The 22,307-nt window shown below is 42.1% G+C and overlaps 1 protein-coding gene across 4 annotated transcripts in view; it reads left to right on the top strand.

Annotated features, from left to right (window-relative positions):
• The window catches only part of SOX6 (SRY-box transcription factor 6), a 528,806-nt gene that overhangs the window by 414,365 nt on the left and 92,134 nt on the right, over positions 1 to 22,307 (top strand). For all 4 annotated transcript variants that reach the window (XM_075548430.1, XM_075548432.1, XM_075548431.1 and 1 more), the window contains exon 9: positions 21,005 to 21,154. In XM_075548430.1, the coding sequence (XP_075404545.1) occupies positions 21,005 to 21,154 (150 nt within the window). The remainder of the gene's footprint in view (positions 1 to 21,004; positions 21,155 to 22,307) is intronic.

A 22,307-nucleotide genomic window follows, 5' to 3' on the forward strand; every position in this document is an offset into this window, starting at 1 on the left:
ATGACACAGGAGGGGGAATATTCAGCTGTACCTGGAGGTGCTGGAGAGGTCTTTATGGATGAAGTGATGTTAAAATTGAATCTTGAAAGGAGAATAGGTGTTCATTAGGTTTCTGGAGTGGGTTACAGGATGGAAAGGCTAGCGGCAGGTCAGCCCAAGAGAACACCACTGGTGTCTGTAGGTGTAGAACCACCCATAGCCAGCTTGGAACATTCGGGAAAGGACGGTCTGGCCCAGGCTGAGTGTGTTACAGGAGCTGTGGCCACTGCGATCAGAAAGGCAAGTGGAGGGTTTGATCACAAAGTGCTAGGAAGCGCTCAGGGCACGTTGTAGATGTGATTTTTGTCACACCATAAATGGTAATGTGGTAGAGGTGTCCCCAACAGCTTTCTGTTGTGGTACTCCTCTATTGACTTAAGCTCCAATTTACATTTCCCATCCACTAGACTTAATAGTTAGGGAGCTCTGGTTGGGTAAGATTGATAGTCTTGTTAGCACAATGGTACCCTGTGGTAAGTGAGACTGTACAAATAGTGTAATGACACACGCTGAATAAACTACACTGTTTAAGAGGGAAGCCAAGCCAAGGTCCAACCATTTTCCTGGGATTGGGGGAAATCCTATAATCTGCAGTTTATGCTGAGCCCAATCATATTTAGGCATTGTTTCTCAGTGAGTGGGTCTTGATGCTGTATTTCAACCAAATGATGAAGCAAGGATGAGGGGGACAAAAACATCTATAAAGAAAAGCGATGGTTCTTCTAATTGTTAATGCCTCACAATTATGCCCCTTTCTGGAATAATAAAATGTTCCTTGGCAGAGGTCAGGATCTCTGCCGCTGACTTATTTAACAGATCCTCTTAACATCTGTCCTGCAGACCGTGCACTTTATTAGCAGACAAGAGACCCAACAGACTTGCCCTGCTCTGTCCCCCTTTCACGTTCCCACAGCTGTGGATTAACTCAGCCTTCCCAGAAGAGGACTGGCCAGAAGGGATAGTAGTGTCACTGGCTGATTCTAAATTTGGGGGGAGGGGTTACTAGGGGCTGGTTAGAAACAAATGTTACCCTGGTACAAATCAGTGTTTTTAGGGGGACAATTACCAGTCTGTTTTACAAAGGAATAAAAGCAGCCATCCCACTAAAAAAGGAAAGTCTATTCATAGCTGTGTGGGAGCCTAATCAGGCTCTTGTTTCCAGTGACGATGACTCCACAGTCGTCCCACCAGGTCTGCACAAGAATGCCCCCTTTGTATGTCGGTAATGTGAACACGATAAAATTTTCTTTAAGAGACACATGTGTTTACATCGTGAGATGTGCTATTTGACAAAACGCTTTGTTCTCTTCATATTTTCCACGCAGCGTTCCATGCTGGGTTGTTTGGCTGGAAATCTTTGATTAATTAGAATTAGTTGCTGCAATAAAATAGACACTTGCTTTATGGGTCCCCTTGCTGAGCTGTAAAATACAGTAAAACATATAAGGGGTGATAGAAAGAAGTGCTGACTTGAACCTCCGACCCATGACGGGCACAACAATCATAAGATTATTCTTTTCAGAGGGCTTCATAGAGACATAAATATTCCATGGTCCACGTGGAACTCTGCCCTTCTAGTAAATGAAAGCTTCATTCGGATTTTCCATCCTGTGGCAGGAAGCCTTTACTAGGAGTGCTACCACAGGTTTAGCGGAGATAACGCGAGCCAAACAAAATCGCTCTGGAAGTAAGGCGCAGAATGTGGAAGGGCTTTCCTCTGTGCACCCATGGCGAGGAAAGCGAGAGAAAAACAAAGTTCCCTTACCCAATAAGAACACCCAAGGGTGGTTTCCCTTTTTTAAAAAAACAGTGTTACGTGTTCTCTGCTCGAAGGCTTTAGCGTGAACACCCTTTCTGTGGTACACAGACTCTGGGCTGGGAACAGGAGACATGACTCAAAGCACAACAGAAACTGTTAGCCCAAACACGTGCCACACTTTTTGCTTAGGTTGATTCTTAAAGTTTCGTGTACCAAAGGGTCTCTTTCCGGGGCTTCATTGCAAGAAAAGTTTACCTGATTGTCCCCAGTGAAAAGGAAGTGGTGTTTCAGTAGTGATTGTATTACTGGAATACTTCCATTACAGTGTATCCGTTTTACCACTTGTTACATTGTATCTCCCTTGCTCTCTTGTATATCCTTGCTCCGATCTTCTGAAAGACAGTGTACCTTTTTTTATTTCTGCATCTCCATCCCCACCCCACTAAATTGACTAAAAATGCCACTATCTTCTGATCTTTAGAGTGACTTCCCTTCAAGAGAATCCTGGGGGTGCGGTTTTGGGCCCCTAACTACAAGGTCACCAGTCACTGAGGGAGAAGAGATTTGGTCTCCGAAACTCAAGGGGCAGTTCTGTCCTGGCCTATAGGGTTCCTAGGAATCAGAGTCGACCACATGGTAGTGGGTTTAGGTTTTGGGATTGTTTGGGGGATCTTCCCTTCAAGAGAATGTACCAATAAGTTAAAAATTATGCAAGTGAGCACTTATTCAGGGTTTCTATGTGCCCCTGTTTCTAAGAGCTTTGCACACACTCTATCCAGCAATCTTATAGAGAAGGAAGGCATCCATCCCTACTCTTCAGAGGAGGAAACTTAAGGCCCAGGGCGGTCAAATAAGTAGCCCAAGATCACAATTAGGAAAGCATGGTGTGACTGGAGTATGTGCTCAAGCACCTCCGCACTGTTTCTCACTGCAGCGCGGACGACTACGACTGTACTTCTCTGCGTTTTTGCTGGAGTCCTTGCTGTTAGTTGCTATCTGCCTCTTAGACGACAGGGATATTTCAAGGTGGGCTATTGAGAAGTTTATCAGTATCCTATCTAGAGACAGTCTAGCACAAGTTATATGCTTGTTGCACACGATTTCCAAGCTCTTTACTGTGGTTGCCATGTAGAAGGTATTGTTCCTTTCTGCTAATTATTGCTGTAGGACATGGATGGGATACTTACCTACTTCAGGTTCTTCAACTGGCAATACTAGTCATTTGCACTTGTAAAAAAAATGGCAGTTTGTTTCTTTGTCCCAGAAACGGAGTGAAATATTTATCTGAATTTTAAAACTATAGAGACAACATGAGAGCAATGAGAAGAAAATAGATTGCATGGTTTCTCATCTAATAGAGCAGATCACCTGAAAAGTGAATTCAAAATATGAATACTTATAACCCTCAATATTTAACTTTAATACTATTAATATGAAAATGTGTTCAGTAAATCCATACATATCATCATGCATATACATTTTGGTAATTAGGATGATTCTTGTGTTTAATCTTGCAAAGACTGCTGAGAAATTAAAATCCAGGTTCAATTTTAAAACATTCTTAATTAACACATTCATTTCTAACCTGAAATACTACTTCTGTCCCATGATTAAAGTGGGTAAGAATTTCATTTAGAAAATATTATATTTTTATGCCATTTAATTTCCCCCAATATATCATTTTTCATAATTTAAGCAAGACCCCCTTTTGTCACAATTGTTTTCATCCTGTGTTGTTTTTAAGGGCATTATGAATGGAAATCAAAGGGCATAGAAGCTGGGCATTGCATAATATTTTTCGAGCAACAGCATCTGGCTGCTTGGCAGTCACTGTTGACCAAGGCAAGGCAGTCCTGGCTCGTCTCCAGGGCCCCATGTGGGTGTGCTGAGGGATTTCTAGGGCTGCCACATTATTATTGCTCATACCTCCCAGAAACCCAGACACTGGAATGGAATCCCCAGTTCTTTCATAGTATGTAAGGCCTACACCAGCTTGTCTCCTTGTTCTCTTTCTGACATCTGACCCTTTACTCTGCTCCAGATACACTGGCCTCCTGGCTGTTCCTCAGACATTCCAAGCATACCCTTGACCCAAGCTTGCCTCTCTACTTTGCCTCCACCTAGGATTCTGCTAACAGTTAATGGAATGAATGACTTAATTCCTTCATATCATTCAGATACGTACTCAAATATCTCCTTTGAATGTTTGTCCCTGATGCCCCTATATTTAAAAATCCTTCTATATATATTCACACACCTGGTCACTTCCTCATGCATATCCATGTGAATGGTATAGGTGAAAGTCCTAAAGCAAGGCGAGTATGTATTTATGCTCTTCTACACCCTCAAGCCACTGCTCAAAACCTAAAACAGTACCCGGCTAGTGTTGTTGTTATTGTTGTTAGGTGTCCTTGGGGCAATTTGTGACTCATAGAACAGGGGAGAGCTGCCCACAGGGTTATCTAGACTGTGTTATGTCCAAGGAAAGAGCCCAGGTGGCCTAAGTTGCTGAGCACTGGGCAGTTGATGGAAAGTCCTGCAGTTCAAGCCCACTAGACACACCATGAAAGAAGGAAGCAGCAGTGTGCTGTGAGTCCAAATGGACTTGATGGCTGTCCATTTTGCTGGCTTGGTCTTCAGTCATTATGAGATCTGATGACCGGGTTCCGCTCTGTGGAACCACTGGTATATGGCCATCAAGCTTTTAGCTAGTAGCCACTCAAATAATTTTTAAATGGATGGATGACCTTTTGGTTGCAAAGAAAGTATGCCTTTTGGATGGTTCCCGGCTATGAAAAGATAGCTTCTGGGGTCTTAAAGGTTTGAAATTACACAAGCTGCCATTCAGCAGTGAAGCACCAAGTCCACATGGAAAAGCACACCGCTGGTGCGATCATGAGGAGTCATAGGGACCAGGTAATAGGCATCAACATATAACAAGCAAAAACATATTGTCGAGAAAGAGGGCAGTTGAAGCAGAAACCTAAAGCCCATCTGTAGACAATGGAACAATCTCCCCTCAGAGGGACCACAGGGAAGGGATGAGTCATCAGGGTGCAGTAAAGCATTGATGAAACACACTATATTCCTCTGGTTCCTTGAGACTTTCTCCACACTTCCCCTCCCCACACTACCATGACCCCAGTGCTGCTTCTCAGTTCAGACTAGATCAGAACATGTACGCAGGTATAGATAAGAAATGGGACTCATGACACACAGAATCTAGGAACAGAAGTGGGAATAGTGATACCAGATGGGTAAGGGGAAGAGGGGGAGAAGAAGGGAGAAAGGGGGAACCGATCGCCATGATTGACACATTACCATACACCCCTCTACAGGGAGCAGAACCACAGGAAACATGGGGAGAGGGAGACAGCGGTTGGTGTGAGAGATGAAAATACACATATAGCAATGTACAATCAACCAAGGTGTTATGGGGGGAGAAGGGGGGAAAAAACAAACAGGAGCTGATACCAAGGGCTCAATAGGAAGTAAATGTCTAGAAAAGAATGAAGGCAGCATACATACAAACATGCCCGATTCAATCGATGTATGGTTTGTGATAAGAGTTGTATGAGCCCCCAATAAAATTATTTTTTAAAGTATGCCTTTAGTTATTGGGAAATTAAAGTATACTCATTTATTAAAAGTATGTTATAGAATGCAACACAGTTCCTGAAAAAATATACACTCTCACTGCCTACTAATTGGCATGGTTAGATTCCAAAGACTGGGTGGTTATGCAAAAGTTGGCCTGAAGGACAAATGGAGGCTGACCACAACTGATCCCCAAATGGAGGATGATGCCATCATTACAAAACTGCGGAATCACCTCAGTATGTAACTGCCAAATCCTACCACTACCCAGCTGCCATATTGCACCATTAGATAACTAGCAAAGTGAACGCCTCGCCTTGGCCATCGCAGCCCACATTACTTTCACTTGCACCTCAGTGTTCATTATTGCCAGATGTACATTGTCAATGTGCAAAACAGGATTATTAATGAGAAATGTCAAATAAGATAGTTGATAAGTAAGGAGTAGTCATATATCCACTAAGAACTTCCTTGGGCCCCCTCTTTATGGAAATAGCACAGATTTCAAATCCAAATTCTGGGCTCATTGATAACTGTCCTATCGGTAGAGTGAAGCAAGATGCACCTGTCTGAGGTTAACCTGAGGAGCTACCGATGGAAGCCGAGGCACTCAGAGCACCTTCAGAGAGTTGGATTTCTTCAGCACTGCCCCCCCCCCCCAAGCTCACGGAAGCAAAGGCAAACAATCAGATCCCGTTCCATAATGCCAAGATCACGCTGCCCTCATTATCACCACTTCAAGGACCCAATTACTAATTGTTTCAATGACTGAATTTTTATTTCTGTAAATAAGGAATTTTGTATTTACACATTTTATTTAGCACCATCAGGGAAGAAGCAGAGGAAGACTGAGAAGATCTTGTTAAAAATTATTGGGGGTGGTTTATTTAGCTGTTTGCCATTCGGCGATGATACCCCATAGAGAAATGCTCTTCTGCATGTGTTGCTGTTGAAATGGTACAGTGGGAGAAGGAATTCCAATTGGCGTTTTGGAATAGAGGATCGGTGGCTCTGTTGCCTTATGGTTTCCAAATTTTAGGGGAAACATTCCTTTTGCCTTTGACTTTCCCGCTTAATATGTTTATATGTATATATATATCCTCCAGACCTATAAAATCTCTAATCTCACCCCATCATTAGCACAAGGAGTTACAGCAAAGCAATCAGCTGACCAGTACTTGTGATATGAGGCAAGAGGACTTCTACCAAGAAACCTCTTCTTTCTGTTCGTTTGTCTTTACTTGACATCCTTGAGCAGACTCCAGCGGATGACAAAGTGAATTAAACTGACGCTGACTTTCTTGGGGCTCACAATCAGTGCTGGCCCCTTGTCCCTTGGTGGTGGTGGAATGGCACTGGGCAGCAGTCTCAAAGGGTCAAAATCAGGACCGCTCCCACCTGGAGCACATTTTTTGGCCTTTCATGCATATTCGCATAATTTTAATTTTAAAAAATCCGAAAACACCTTAATGTGATTATAATTACCTTAACCTGATTACTATTTTTAAATGTGTTTCATTTTTAAATGCGCACATTTAAAAACAAATATCAAAATAAAATTCTACAACATAAATCATCTTCAGGTATCCAAGGATTACTTTTCAAGCAAGTGTAGAATTGATTCCTCCTTTAAGCCACAGAGCAGCATGAGAAAACATCCATTTTACGCAGTCGAATCCCAAGGCTCGGAGAGAAGATGCCTTTTCTGTTTGCAATTCTTTCCCTAGAGAAGAGAACACAGGAGAAATGATAAAACACAAACATTGGGTGGAGAAAGTGGGGCACAGGGTTCTAGATTATTTTTCTACTGAATGCTCAACAGCAGATACTCTTAAACAAATAACATTTCCTCTCTTGGCTTGAGTTTTCTTCATCTGTAAAGCAGAGGAATTGGATTTGCTGATGTTTAGAATTCTTTCTTCATCTAACGCTGTGCTGTTTGGTGCTTCTTTCAGAAACAACCCAGTACATTGCATGGTAAACCTAACTGCACATACCCATCGCTTGGAGAAGACAGGCGCCCCCCAAAAACACACACACAAAAATACAAGGGGGTGGGTGGGTGGATGGGAGGTGATGGTGATGGGGAGTGGGATTGCTAGCACCGGATTTCTTTTGGAAATGGTTTAAGAAAAGTATATTTGAAAGGGTATGGGCAGAAACTAGCGATTTTGAGCCAATAGATCAGTGGTTCTCAACCTTCCTCATGCCGCGGCCCTTTCATACAGTTCCTCATGTTGTGGTGACCCCCAACCATAACATTATCTTCGTTGCTACTTCATCGCTGTAATTGTGCTACTGTTATGAATCGGGCGACCCCTGTGAAAGGGTCGTTCGACCTCCAAAGGGGTCAGGACCCTCAGGTTGAGAGCCGCTGCAATAGAGGCTGGTGCGGAAATGAGTGGGTTTAGCAGTGTCAGCAGAGCATCTGTCGCTTGTCAACATTGTGTTAGGTGCTTGGGATAGATTTCAAAGTAAGCAGGACTCAGTCTTCCTTTACATAGCTCAGAATCAAATGAAAGCAAAGACATTCCATAAAGTGCTCAGGAAAGGAGGATGGGATATGGCCAGCTAAGACTTCAAGGGGGGAGCATGTCTTTTAGTTGAGACTCAAAATATGAGTAGAGGGAGAAAGATCAGCTGATTACTTCTGTAAAGATTACAGCCTAGAAAACCCCGTAGTATAGCTGTCCTGCTACGTGAGTCAAAATCCACTCGATGACATGTAAATGGAACCCAGAAAGGGGCTTGTCAGAGGCCAGCTAATTTAGCAGGTAAAAGTGAAGAGGCCTTGCTTTTTGATAATCACCATCTAAGAGCAGATACTGTTTGGTCATAGTTGTGTAATTATTAGAAATCAGACACATATACTACTATCAGTCTGTATGAAGTATATTAAATAGTGATTCATCAATTGATCTTTAAGTATTTTTAGAAGATAAGTAGAGTTATTCTATGAGCAGGAGGAGTAAACAAGAAAGGGGAAAATACAGCAACCGAGAAGTATGCCAGAGGGGCCCCGAGAGTGACTTGGAAATGAGGAATGGGAGTGAGTTCTTACCCTTCTCCTCTTCCTGTCCCCCACAGCCAGTTTTCTTCGGGAGTGTTAAACAAGGGGGCTTCTGTGCTGGAAACAAGGACTTCCGTTCTTCCCTCCATGACAGGGGTCTATCTCCTGGATCACTTTGTTGACATTGGCGGGTTTACGAGAAGGGAAGGTTTTTGTGATTGCTTTCAAATGACTGTTTTAAGCTATCTCCCCCACCTTGCCTCAGTCTTCAATGACTTATTACTGACACACTGTCTTTCCTGTGCTGAGTAAGCACTAAATCAGACTGCTTAATTAGGCTTGCCTCCACTTCCACCTTCTCTCAGTGGAATGTGTCCAGCTTCACAGCATGGTGCACTGTAGACGGGGATCAGCATCGTTGGTCTGAGACGGGAACACAACCCAGGCTAGACCTGGTGAAGATACGCCGGTTATTGGAGTAAATAACGACATTCTCTTTAAAATGTCTCCGTACCCTATTGTTTTGGTTTTCTTTCTCCCACTTTTTTCCCGTCGAACCCCTCTGAGTGGAGGTGCCTGCTGCATGAGGACAGGATCTGAGTTAGCCTGGGTAGCTGGGCGGGGGCAAGGATCTATCGTCTGCAGATTCAAGCCTGTCGGCATTGTGTGGAACCACCGAAAACTGGGTAAATCAGAAGGTCGGTAGTGCTTGCTGAATCTGTTTTTACAGCTATTCCTTACTTTCGAAAAGTTCACTTCCTGAACTGTTATGAATGCCCTGCATTAGTACCTGCTTTCACCAACCAAAAATAACCCCAAAGAAGATTTTTGCTTTTATGAGGAAAGGGATGAAACAATATTAGTGTTCAGGGCTTGTTTTGCAGTAGCCGCCATAGCAGTAGCACGCACCCCAAACGGGGAAAGTGGCGTCCCTAATCTCTCTCCACAGCAACCGCACTCGGTGCCTCAGCATCAAGGTGCCATCGCTTTGAACTGCGTCTGTGAGTGCTGTACGTGTGTGCTAGTGTTAGTTTAGGTTTGGTGTGTTATTTGGTTATGATTTGGGGTGAGGGAACCCGAATATTTTTTCCCATATAAATGAATGGGAATTGCTTCTTTGCTTCAGGCCCTTTTTGACATAAGAAAGATTTCATAGGAGCACTTTATTTTTGGTTGAGGAGAAGCCTATATCGTCTTTTCTTCTATTTTCCACTTTATGCTTCGCTAGTGGATGGAGGTGTTTAAGGGAGACGGTTTCATCTTTCTCTCTCTCTGGGCCAGATTCTGCCAAGTCACGCGAAATGACAAAACCCAGGAGAGACTAGACCCCCAAAAGCATCAGCATGTGAGGTTGTAACTGCTTTTTCACTGTGGTTCTCATATATGGAGTCATGCTGATCCCAAAATAAACCAAAAAGCAACAGACAGACTTCTAGTTCTAGGAGTCAATTCTGACTCACGGTGACTCTATAAGACAGGGGAGACCTCTCCCTGTGGTGTTCTATGACTGTAACTCGATATGGGAGCAGAAAGCCTCAACTTTCTCCTGCAGAGTGACTAGTGCTTTTGAACTTTTGCCCTGGCAGTTAGCAGCTCAAAGCATAACCCACTACACCACTTGGGCTCCCCTGCCAATATGAAGCATCTGCCAATGTCCATTTCACTGAGTTCTCCCATTTTTACCTAAAGTCTTCACTTTCCTTTTCCTTATCCGTCTATTAAGCATGTGTCACCAGGGCATTGACGATGTTTGCTCCTATACCATAAAGTTTGGCTGAAGAATGGGGCTCTTTCTAGCAAAATTATCCCCTTTGCTCCTTCAAGGTGGCTGCTGGGACCATTAACCCTTCTTTTTCTGTTTTGTGGCTGTGAAATGCTATTTTAGAAAAGCAGGTTTCAGATATCTGGAAATACTGTATAGCACACCATCCGCACCTATCATCTCATTGGACAGTGGCGCGCCTGTGCTAGCTAAGAATAAAGGAGGGGTCTCATTGTGCGTCATGGTTCATTTAAAATGATTTTATTGTGAAATGAAATAATTGTAGGTTACCAAGAACAGAGAAAAGCTTAGCGGTGAGACTACTTAAAAATGGTATAATTCATATCTCATATAGCTATTTTGAAGATGAAATAATCACTATTTAATACCTAACACTGTGCTTAGATTAGTGCTCAGTACATATAAAATAAAGAACTCATTCTTGCCGAGTTGAAGCCGACTCATAGTGACCCTGTAGAACTGCTCCTGAGAGTGTCCATGACTGTAACTCTCTATGGGAGTAGATAGCCCCATCTTTCTTTTCGGGATCAGCTGGGGTTTCAAACTGATGACCTTGTGGGTTAGCAGCCCAATGCAAAACAGCACACCACAGCGCTGCAATGGCTTAGGATAACTAGCACACAAAGACCTGGACTTCTTCTGAGCTCACTCTTCATTGGAAACTTACATGATTTTAAGGAGTCCTGGTGGCAGAGTGGGTTACATCTTGGACTGCTGACCACTTGGTTGGAAGTTCCACTCACCATCTCCTGGGCAGGACTCCCATAAAGATTGACAGTCTCACAAGGGAGTTCTACTCTGTCCATGAGTCTATGAGTTGGAATCAACTTCATGACAATGGGTTTGGTTTGGTGTGTGGCTTTGTCATAGAAAGCAGACATAACAATCCCTATTCATATTATGGTAAATATAGGTACTGGGACACTGCTTGTATACTTCCACATCAATTTGACTATACTGGGGCAAAACGTGTCTCTCTTCTCAAATCCTACAACGACACAATGCATGCCTTAGGTCCTGTTTCCAAGCAGGACTCACACTCACAGGCACTCAGCAGTTTCAAAGGTCACTGTTGAATTGAAGGGGACTTACTGCTTGGTGTTGAATCTGTGAAGGGCTGGCTAATTAGTAAAGGGCCAGTAAAACCCAACCGTGAGAATCGAGTAGATACAACTTTTAGGTTCGTCTGTATACCCAGAACAACTCTACTCATTGCCGATTCTGACTCATCGTGACCCTATAGGACAGGGTAGAACTGGGTTTCTGAAACTGTAACTATGGGAGTAGAAAGCCTCTTTCTCCCACAGAATGGGTCGGTGGTTTTGAACTGCTGACCTTGTGGTTAGCAGCTCAATGCATAACCACTACACCACTGGGGCTCCTCTAGAAACATCATTAGATGTAATATTTGTGGACTGGTGATTTCCTCAAGGAATTTCCTTGAAATGTTAGTCATTGAATCAGTGGCAAAGCATGGAAAATATTCCAGGTTTCTTGGTTTAAGGTGATTGCTCTCGTTAAATACCTTTCTTCTTGGGTAAAGACTCCACTTCATAGTAACATTGAAGTGGTCCAGGCGGCCCTCTCCCCTTGCTAGCCCTTCTCACCTGACCCTTCTCTGACTCCACATGCTGGCCAGGTCAGGCTTTTGTAATTCCTCCAAAACGTTACCTGGATTTCTACCCCAGAGCTACATTGCATTCTGTTTCTTTTTCTAGACTGCTATTCACCGAGGTGGGTAATTCTTAGTCATGTAAAGTGTTATTTCCTTAGAGAAGCTATCTGACCCTTCAGATTATGTTAAGTACCTTTCTTGATGGGCTCTTGACACCTGCACTGCTCTTTCTAGCGCGTGCCCGGACCATTACTTCAAAGTTAACCTGCTGAGTTCTTATTTCATATCCTTTCCCCTGTTAGCACCTTTAAGGCAGCGACCATTTCGGAGTTGCTGGTTGCACCTCCATTATTTAGCACAATACTTAGTTAATAGTATCATTTAATAAAGATGTGTCCTTACACAGATTCATAAATGCTGGAGATGTGTTTGAAAGGTTGGCTTTGCTATATGCGTTTTTAATTTAAATGCTCTCCTGGCAATGATGGAGTGCCGAGACCTGGGCCCTTCCCCTTGCTCCTCTGCTGCCTGCCTGCCGCAGGGTCTAAGCCAGCCTCGCGCACACGGTGGGTCTGAGCTCGGCTGCAGAACGAGAAGGTCACCCTGACTAAAATGGTCTTTCAGGACTCTTTGCAGTTCTAAATGCTTACAAAAATTTTAATGCTGACTACTTTATTAAAACTGAACTAATAATAAAAATGGAACTTTCTAAAGCCATAAAGTAAAAGCATTTCTTTAAATGCTCCTATAAAATGGGAAATTTTAGAATTTCGTAAAACCTTTAGCTAGGCTCATGTTTATGTGTAGACATGCATATCATATATATTTATTTAATAAAGAATGATTAAATACTTCAGATTATCACTGAGCATTTTTCAAAGTGGAAAAGGAAAAAATCTATATTTATTAAAGTCTTCACCAAAGTTTAAATTTCTATGGGCCTTTGGTTAAGCCTGTTTCAAGCTTTAGTATATTGTTGTTGTTTTAAAACCTCAGTTGTATTTTGGGAGTGATTATTCATTATTACCATCATTCCGACTGAGTGATGATATTAGAATGACATTTTTGTAAACCCTGATGTAATGGTTAGTCAGAGTTTGATTTTTTCCTTCCTAAACCATTAGTATCCAGAAAGACTTTATAATGAAAGCCATTTAGTTGACTTTATATCTTCTCAAAAAATGGATGCCATGAAAATTAGGCAAACTTTAAATTTGTAAATAACTATGCTGAGAAGAAAAGTATGATTTGTTGTCGTGTCACTTCCAACTCATAGAAGCCCTATAGGGCAGAGTGGAAAGTTTCTAAGGCTGTGTTATTTCTGGGGGTAGATTTTCAGGCCTTTTCTCCTGCGTGAAGCCCCTGGGGGTGTCTGCTCTCCCCTAACTCTCCCCTGAGCAGCTGAGCAATAGACTCTGTGCCACCAGAGCTGGGGCTTAGCTCAAACAGGGCAGTCCACGTCAGAAACACAAACTGGAAGGCAGATCAGTGAAGGGAGCAATAACTGAATGGCTGCCTAGTAAACATTTTAGCAAGTGGCTTCAAAACAATTCTCTCTCGTGAAACACTATTTCTTAACTTAGAGTTTGCTTTCCTTTTTTTAAAACTCAACACGAGACAATTATTCATTTCATAGATATGTAATATACAGTATAGCTATAAAGCATTTCTGTTGCCTCAGCTATCAAGACTCTCTCTCCTTCCCCGCTTCCACTTATTTTTATATTAAAAAAACTTCAATGTCATCGAGTTGGTTTGGACGTATCGAGCCCTTCGAAGACAGAGTAGGACTGCCTCTGTGGGTGTCTAAGACTGTAAGTCTTAACAAGAGCAGAAGCCTCATTTATCTCTCACACAGTGGCTGGTCATTTCGAACCGCTAACCTTCCCATTCACAGCCCTACTCATAACCCACGATGACACCAGGGCTAATTTTAAGTTTTTATTTTTATAGTGTGTCATTTAAGTTGGACAATTTTGATTGGGCCCCTTATTTGAAAAGCATAATTCTTAGGGCTTTATGTTACCAGGTGCCATCGTATCAGCTCCAACTCAGAGTGGCCCAGCGCACGACGGAAGGAAACACTGCCTCGCCACTGTTGGTCGCTTTGAGCCCATTGATGCCGCCACGGTGGCATGTGATCTGTCTAGCATCTTCCTCTTTCCTTACTAACCTTTTGCTTTCCACCAAGCATGATGTCCTTTTCCCGGGATGGTGTTCTCCTGGTAGCACATGCACATGAAGGAAGTCTTGATGTCCTTGCTTCTATGGAGCCTTCGGGCTGTACTTCCCCTGAGACAGGTGTGTTTGTTCTTCTGATGTTCCACGGTACTTTCAGTATTCTTCTCCAATGCCGTAGTTCAAATCCAGTGGCTCTTCTCTAGTCTTTCTGAATCGCTGCTGGCTTCCCCAGGCATGTGAAGCCACTGAAGTCCATGACTTGGGTCAGGCCCTCGTTAGTCCTCAAGGTGACGACTTTGCTCTTTACCACTTTCCAGAGGTCTCGTGCAGCAGATTTGCCGATGCAACATGTTAGATTTCTTGACTGCTACTTCCATGAGGGTTGATGGAGGATAAAAAGAGAAATCTTTGACAACTTCAACATTTCCCCCCGTTTATCATCATGTTGTCTATTTGTCCAGTTGTGAGAATTTTTGGTTTCTTTACACGGAGTTGTAATCATAGTGAATGCTGTAGTAAGTAAGAGCTTCAAATACTCTTTGCATTCAACAAACAAGGTGAGTCATCTGCGTATATTGCAAAATGTTAATAAGCCTTCCACCAATCTGGATGCTGAATTTTTCTTCATATAATCTGGCTTCTCATTTGATTTATTTGCTCAGCGTACAGGTTAAGTATGGTGAAAGGATACAACACCAATGCACATCTTTCCTGTTTTTAAACCTCGCAGTATCCTCTTGTTCTGTTAGAATGACTTGCCTGTTGGTCTGTACCCAGGTTCTGCATGAGCACGATTAAATATTCAGGAATCCCTATCCTTTTCAAGGTTATCCATAGTTAATTATGATCCATATTGTGACATGACTTTGTATGGTCAATAAAACCAAAATAAACATCTTCCTGGTATTCTCTGATTTCCACCGAGATTGATGTGATCTCAGCAATGATATCCCTCATTCCTTGAATCCAGCATGACTTTCTGGAAGGTCCTTGCTAATGGAATGCTGCTACTGTTTCAGAATTATCTTCAAAAAAATTTTACTTGCAGGTGGTATTAATGATGTTGTTTGATAATTTCTGCGTTCTGTTGGATCATCTTTCTTTGGAATGAGCACAGAGATTGGTCACTTCAGTTTCTTGGCATAGACTAGTGAATGCTTCCAGCGCTGACCATCAGTTTTTTAAAACATCTCCATTTGTATTCTGTCAATTCCTGGTGATGTGGGTTAGGCATTGAGCTACTAATTGCATGATCAGTGGTTCGAAGTCACCAGATGGTCCTTGGGAGAAAGAAAAGGCTGTCTGCTCCCACCAAGATTTACCACCTTGAAAATCCCTTGATGGCAAGGAGCTCTGGTTTGGTTGTTTTTCTCAAATCCTTTCTGTGCAGTTTGTGTTTCTTCCTTCAATGTCATTGGTTCTTGAAATGGGTGAACGTCAACCAGTACTTTTTGGTACAGTATCTCTGTGTATTCCTTCCATCTTCTTTTAATGCTTCCTGCATAAATCAATACTTTTGCCTATAGAATCCTTCAATATTGCAACAAGAGATTTGAACTGGTGCTTATCATTCAAACATAATTAGATTATGCCTTCAATAAGCTTACACAATCTATTAAGCATAGTGAGACATAAATGCATAATCGAATGCAAGGTGTTAAAATGTATAAGCTGCACAAGAAATATGCAAATAAAATGCTAGTGATCTGTATTATACATCTCCAGTGTTAAAAGCTTGGATGAAGACTTTTATCTCTGAATCCTGTTCAGTTTTAACACAAAACTTGCATATAGGAATATGTAATTATTGGTAGCTTGGACAATTCGTTTTCTATGAAATTGCCTTGTAAACATAACCATTTAATGACTGGCATACTTATTCAAGCTCAATTCTAAGGTTTTCCACTGAAAAGCATAACCAAAACCAAATCAGACTCCTTGCTGTCAAGTCATTCTGACTCATGGTGATACCCTGACTGACTGTTGCACCCGGTTTTCCTGGTCTGTAATCTTTCAGGAAACAGATTGCCAGGCCTTGCTTTTGTGGTGCCACTGAGTGGATTTGAAATGCTGTGAGTAGCAGGGCACAAAATTCTTGTGCCACCTATGGGGAAAACCCTAAGCTGTATGTTTTTGTAGACCAATAATTTTTTTTTCTGAATGCCTTCTATCATTGGACTTCATTTTCTGATCTTTACTTTGAGTCATGCCATGACATTTTATTTGGTATCCTATTTACTGCCCAGTGTACCAGAGTTATACATTTCACAGAATGTAGCTATATTTTCCCTGCCTTTCAGATCCCTTGTGAGAACCTGGGGTTGACTTTGGGCTATTGGCAGCAAGACCATACACATTTCTGGCTCAGAAAGCCTATTTAGGGTCATTCTGTGAGTCATAACCCATCCAATGGAAGTGACTTTGATTTTGATTGCCACAGAGCCAGCGCGGAGGAATCTTAGGATTTATGGGGTCATCTCTCAGATATAACACACTGGAAAAGGGGTATTATGAATGATGATCAAAATTTCACAGGCAGCAATTAATACTACTCTGTTTTTCAAAAGCAACTGTCTTGTTCAATCAATCTATAGGAGCACTTTTCAAATGACAGACTGTGTCCAAGATTTGTTTTTCTGATTCTTTTTCTCCTGGTTGAAGTTCACCATAGAACTCAAGATTGAGTAAAATTTACTGTATTTTTTGCTTTTGAATTATTGATGGTACAATGAAAACATACATGATGTCTAAGGACTCTCCCAACTCTAAGACTTCTTGATTCTTAACACTCAATAGTAAGTATCATGTTGGCCATGATACTTAATAGTCACTCTAGAACCAACACCTCTTAACTCCCAACCATCACCTCCCCATTCACAATAAAACTTTTCTTCACTGGTTTAATTTAAACAGGATTTTAAAATTAGCTTGACCTACTCCCATCCCTTTACCAACACCTGCCTCATTCTCAAAGGAAAATGATACAAAAGAATAAAAAAGAAGCAAAAAAGATAGTGCTTTTTGCCCTAAGTTCCAACAGTTTGACTGATTCTCGTGAATTTTCCTTACCACTGAGTCATTGCACATACAAAATTATGAAACTTTAATTTCTTTGGAGACTTGTTATATTAGAAAAATTGTTCCAAAGAAAGCAACAATCATGACATAAGCACATCTGGCTCTTGCAAATTATTCTTTATTAAGCTTTCATTTAATTACATGTGCTGAAAGGTCTGTTTTTGATTACTGCAATTTTTTTATTTGTCCATCTGAATGATAGTAATACTGGAAATTGCATGCAAACCACCTGTTTTTTCTCTCTCACTAAGATGACAAAGTTTGAGCTATTTTTTCCCTGTGGCTGATGAACTGGGGAGCATTCTACTTATTATGATAGAAATGTGACTGTCGAGTAATAGCCTACACTTGGCAATACGAATTTTAAAAGTAAATAAAATGAGTTTCCAAGCTTTTAAACAGTGTTAAGATGGGAGTGTTTGACTTCTGGTTAACCAGAATCGAGTAACGCTTTCATTTGTTGTCAGCTTCACCCAAGACCCAACGAAGTGACTTTTAGGGATCATAGATATAAATCTTCAAGTACAACTAGAGGAGACAAACATATGTGGGAAGGTGGAGAATGGATAGATTTCTGTCTGTGCAAAACAGAGAAAATTGAACCCTAACCTTTAAGGAGTATAAAGCCAAAAAGAACCAAGCACAACTGGGAGTTGAACCCTTGAAATGCTTGGGAAGGGAAAGCACTGTGGATCACTGAAGTCAGGTATAAGAGCAGAAATTTAAGATTGGCTGCTAATCAGAACTTCAGATTCCTCTCCAGCCCCAGGCATACAGGTCATTCCTGTCCCTGCTTTCCCCTCGCCGCCCAGTTACATGAACTAAGAGAAGACTGGAGGTTTGTTTCTTTAGGACATTGGACTTTAGAGATTTCTGTCTTAGGGACATCAGGTGTAGCTGAGAATGAGTGATGGTGCCACTTTAAAAACAGAGAGACCCCACGATAGACTGGACATTCTGCAGTTGTGTTCTCCTCCTTAGATCACTGAATGATGGTACGGATCCAAGCCTCCGCCCCAGCCAAGTGAGATATTTGAAGATCGCAGTTGGGAGAAAATAATCAAGGCCGATAGGGTCTCTAGGAGTCAGGATGATGACCCGATGGCAGTGAGTTTGGTTCTAGTTCTAGATGTCAGGAGCCCACAATGGTCTGCATCATTACTTCTCCCTTTGTACTCTGACCTCCAGCCCAATTTTGAGGCCATCCCTCCTAGATTTGAATAACCAGGCAAGCAGCACAGAGAACTTTAGAACAGCCTCAATCATGAAAGAACTCAAAAACTGGGACAAAGAGAGAGACAGCAATGCACAGAACAGAAAAATACTGAAATTAAGCCCAAACCTCATTTTCTTTTATTTTTTTCTTTCAAAGAGGAGAGCATGAATGCAGTCCCCAAACCTTTTTATAGTATATAAAATGGCTGAGACAAGGGTACCCCGAAAAGAATCAGACAATAAGAATGTGCCTTTCAAATTATAATAGCACATTTAAAAACATTGTAGATGGGTTAAAAGATAAAATTAGGAGAAAAATGATAATATATATTTATATATATATTCAAAGAGAAGGCAAGTCAGAAAAATATGAAAATGATACTCAATAAGGAAGCACAACATTTACCTGATATAAATTCAAAATGAAGAAGGGATAAAAAGTATCAATGAAAAATGAAAAAAATTCTTACCATTGAAGAACAAGTTTTCTTTCAAAACTGATGGAGTATCCAGAACAATTCACGTAAAAGAATCAGCAGTTGACGTCATTGTGAAAAGGTTAGAACCCTGGCACAAAGGGGAAAACGTAAGTGCTTTCAGAAAGGGAAAACAGATTACAGACAAGGCATCAGGAGTCAAAAATGCCATCAAGCTCCCCTAACAGCAAGAATAGGAAGACAATTGGTAAATATATTGAGAATGATTTTCCACTTAGAATTCAGTAACTGTTAAACTTCAGTCAAGTGCAACGGATATAATTTTTAAAAATTTATATAGAACTGTCAGTTCTTAGAAAATCAGCTTTACGTGCAGGAACCTCCTGGAGGATGAGCTCCTCCGAGCAGAGAAAGTGACTAGAGCGAGGGCAATGTGGGGTCCGTGACAGAGGGAAAGAAGCCGGCGAAGGGAAGGGAGAGGAAGTCCCGTCACGCACCGCAGTGTGGAGTGGGCCTCGAACTGTGCACCCGTGCAGGTGGCTCAGAGGAGAGCAGGGACATGAGACAAGGATGCCACCAAGCCTGCACTGTTCTCTGGGAGTGTTTGAGGAAGACACAGCCATGGCTTTATTTAAAACATAAAAAACCACACGATGAACTTCAAGTCCAAAAAAGTAAAAACCATGAGCAAGAAGTGTGTGAATAGTGTATTAGCCAAACCAGCCGAACTCACTACCATCAGGTCCCTGCTGACTCATGATTGTCCCAACCTCACAGAGCAGGGTGGAGCGGCCTGTGGGCTTCCAAGGCGACCTTTCCATGGGTGTGGAAAGCCTGGTCTGACTCTCGGGATGCCGGCAGGACAATACAAAGCAGTACACAGGGTTTCATGCTCCCGTTGTCGCATTATCAGTAAGAGGTTTGGGGGAGGGAAGTCTGGGAGCAGTCTGGTGAGGTAGAAGCCAAATTTTCACCTTTCACTGTAGGAAGCCAGTGGGTCTGCATATAATCATTGAAGTGTCTATAAAGAAAGAGAGATCTTTTGTTTCCACAGAGCAGGGGTGGGAGGAAGGGATGGAGCTGGAGAACCAAGGCCATTATAACCACCATGGAGGCTGTGCTGCTGTTCCTGCTGCCATGCCTCAATGGTATTAGACTTCTAAAATTATGTATAAGAATTGCTTCCATAAAAATTAAAATCATATATAAAAGGGTGAGTGGTTCACTTGTCTTTCAACCTTTGACTCTAACTCAGAAAAATCAAAATAATTTGAAGTTGATGATTTTAAGATTTATAGTGTTGGGTTACCTATTTATCATTTCTCAGGGAAGAGAAATCCTTTAAAGCTGAATAAATAGAATGAGTAAAAAGTTCATTGATTTGCTAACGAGAAACTAGGTGATCTGCTCCTGGCTATGAAAGAAGCACTTTGTCAGTGGGTTTGGATTGAGGGTCAAATGGGCAGTTTCTGGGTTGGGCGAAAGCAGCTTACCAAACACCCCCAAATAGGACCATCTGCTCTTGAGGGCTGTGTTACATAACCCTAAAACTCGCTGACATTTTGTCGATGCTGACTCTCAGTGACCTTTATAGACAGGGAAGAACTGCCCCTTTTGAGGTACCAAGACTGTAATTGTTCACAAGAGTAGAGAGTCTTTCTCCTGAGGACCGGCTGGTGGTTTCTAACTGCTGACCTGGCAGATGGCAGCCAAAAGCGCAAGCCCCTAGACGACCAGGTCAGCCTCATGTTTGACACTGGCCAGACATAAAGACTCCGTTAGGTCTTGGGGCGCCGGGGAGGGGCATTCCTAGGGTGCAGCAGTAGTGACTTACCGAAGGAGGCTTGGATAGTACTAAATAAGACAGATGTGGTTCTTCTCAGAGTGCCTAGGGAAGTTTATTAGGTCATGCATATTAAAATTATGTAAATAGCCACGCTTAAAATTTTTTAAACTTTTAATGAGGATCATATAGGCGCCAAAAAGAATTCCTAAAGGCTATTTGGTCAAATTTCCCTTCTGACAATTGCCAAACCTCAGGGAGAGACCCTGTTCTTTACACGTGGCCATCTATCATGGCCTTTCAAGAAGGACCAGGGGCAGAGCCACAGCTCCCACCGCATGGCTCTTTCTCTTTGATATTGTGAGGGGCCTCTGATTTTCCTTTCGAAAAACAAGTGAACGAGAACAAATCGCAAGACCATCGGAGAAATAACTATCTAGCAATGCGGTAAGTTGGTCTTTTTCAGCTGCATTTAAAGAGATCCATGTCTGTCTCCCTGTGTTGCAGCAGCTCTACGCCGCTCAGCTGGCCAGCATGCAGGTGTCACCTGGAGCAAAGATGCCGTCGACTCCACAGCCACCAAACACAGCAGGGGCCGTCTCACCTACTGGGATAAAAAATGAAAAGAGAGGGACCAGCCCTGTAACTCAAGTTAAGGTACATGCTTTGCAGGATTGTGGAAACGGTTTGGAAAACAGCATCACAAGAAATGTCGTGAGCCGATCTGTGTCGGGAATAAACAGCAGGAAGCATAGCAACATAAAGGAGCCCCCACATGCTCTTCTGGATGGTGAATTTCATGATTGAGCATTGAGAAACAGGTGTTTCCTTTTGATAACAATAGTGCCATATTGTGAAGCTTTACCTAAATCTACAGACTCACTTCTCAACAACCTTTCTCTTTGGATGCCAGCTTTTATTTTTGAATGTTCCCTGGCATTGAATGGCTCCAGTGTTGCTGCCAGCCTTTGTCATAGACTTGTGACTTTCCTCTCTGGGTTCTTTAAACAGCTGGGGGAAGGAGCAGCTCTCCAACGAAGGAGGATCTCAACAAAGCCTGCAGTTTGCGGGCATAGGCCTCGCCTTAAGTACTGCTCGAGGGGTGTCCTTACCTGGTCTTGGTGTGCTGATGGCAAGTCGGGAAAGGGTAAACAGCCTTTCCTAAGTCCGTGGTGGGGCATTAAGAAATGCCTTTCTTTACTTATTTTCAGTTTCTTGAACCTAGTCAACCAGGAAGTCCTTGGCTACAGAGTGCAATTGATGTACCACTTCAGCTCTGTGCTGCAGCTGGTGCCTATAGGTGGTACCAGTTAGTCTTTTGATGGTCTTTGTCCCCTCTGCTAAATTACTCAATTCAAACAGTTCAAAGAAGCAGCCTTTCTTTAAAAAATGAATTGCTTTATCTACATAAATGGATCCGATAAACACAGACTGGTTTATTGTTATCACCTAAAGTACTGCGCTGGGAGAAATGTTGCAATAATTATACCTTTACATAGCAGACATTCAGACCAACAAAGCTGAACTTTGGATACTACAAAACAGAATTGTTTTACTTTCTGAGATTTGTATACAGGAATTTTGAAATTTGTGTAAGTCTTTAAAGTATGGAGGTCAAATACCAAAGATAAAAAAGTAAACATTTTAAAGATTGTTCTGTTACTGCCTCTACACAAGGGACTCAATTTAATTTGGATTCTTCAACGAAATAGATGAATATGTTTTGTTGTTAGATATACTGACATATAACAATGGGTGAGTTATATTTTACACGGCAGCCTTGCTCGTGGAAACAACCTTACCTATTTTG

The sequence above is a fragment of the Tenrec ecaudatus genome, chromosome 4 (genome assembly GCF_050624435.1).
Source record: "Tenrec ecaudatus isolate mTenEca1 chromosome 4, mTenEca1.hap1, whole genome shotgun sequence".
Classification (NCBI taxonomy): Eukaryota; Metazoa; Chordata; class Mammalia; order Afrosoricida; family Tenrecidae; genus Tenrec; species Tenrec ecaudatus.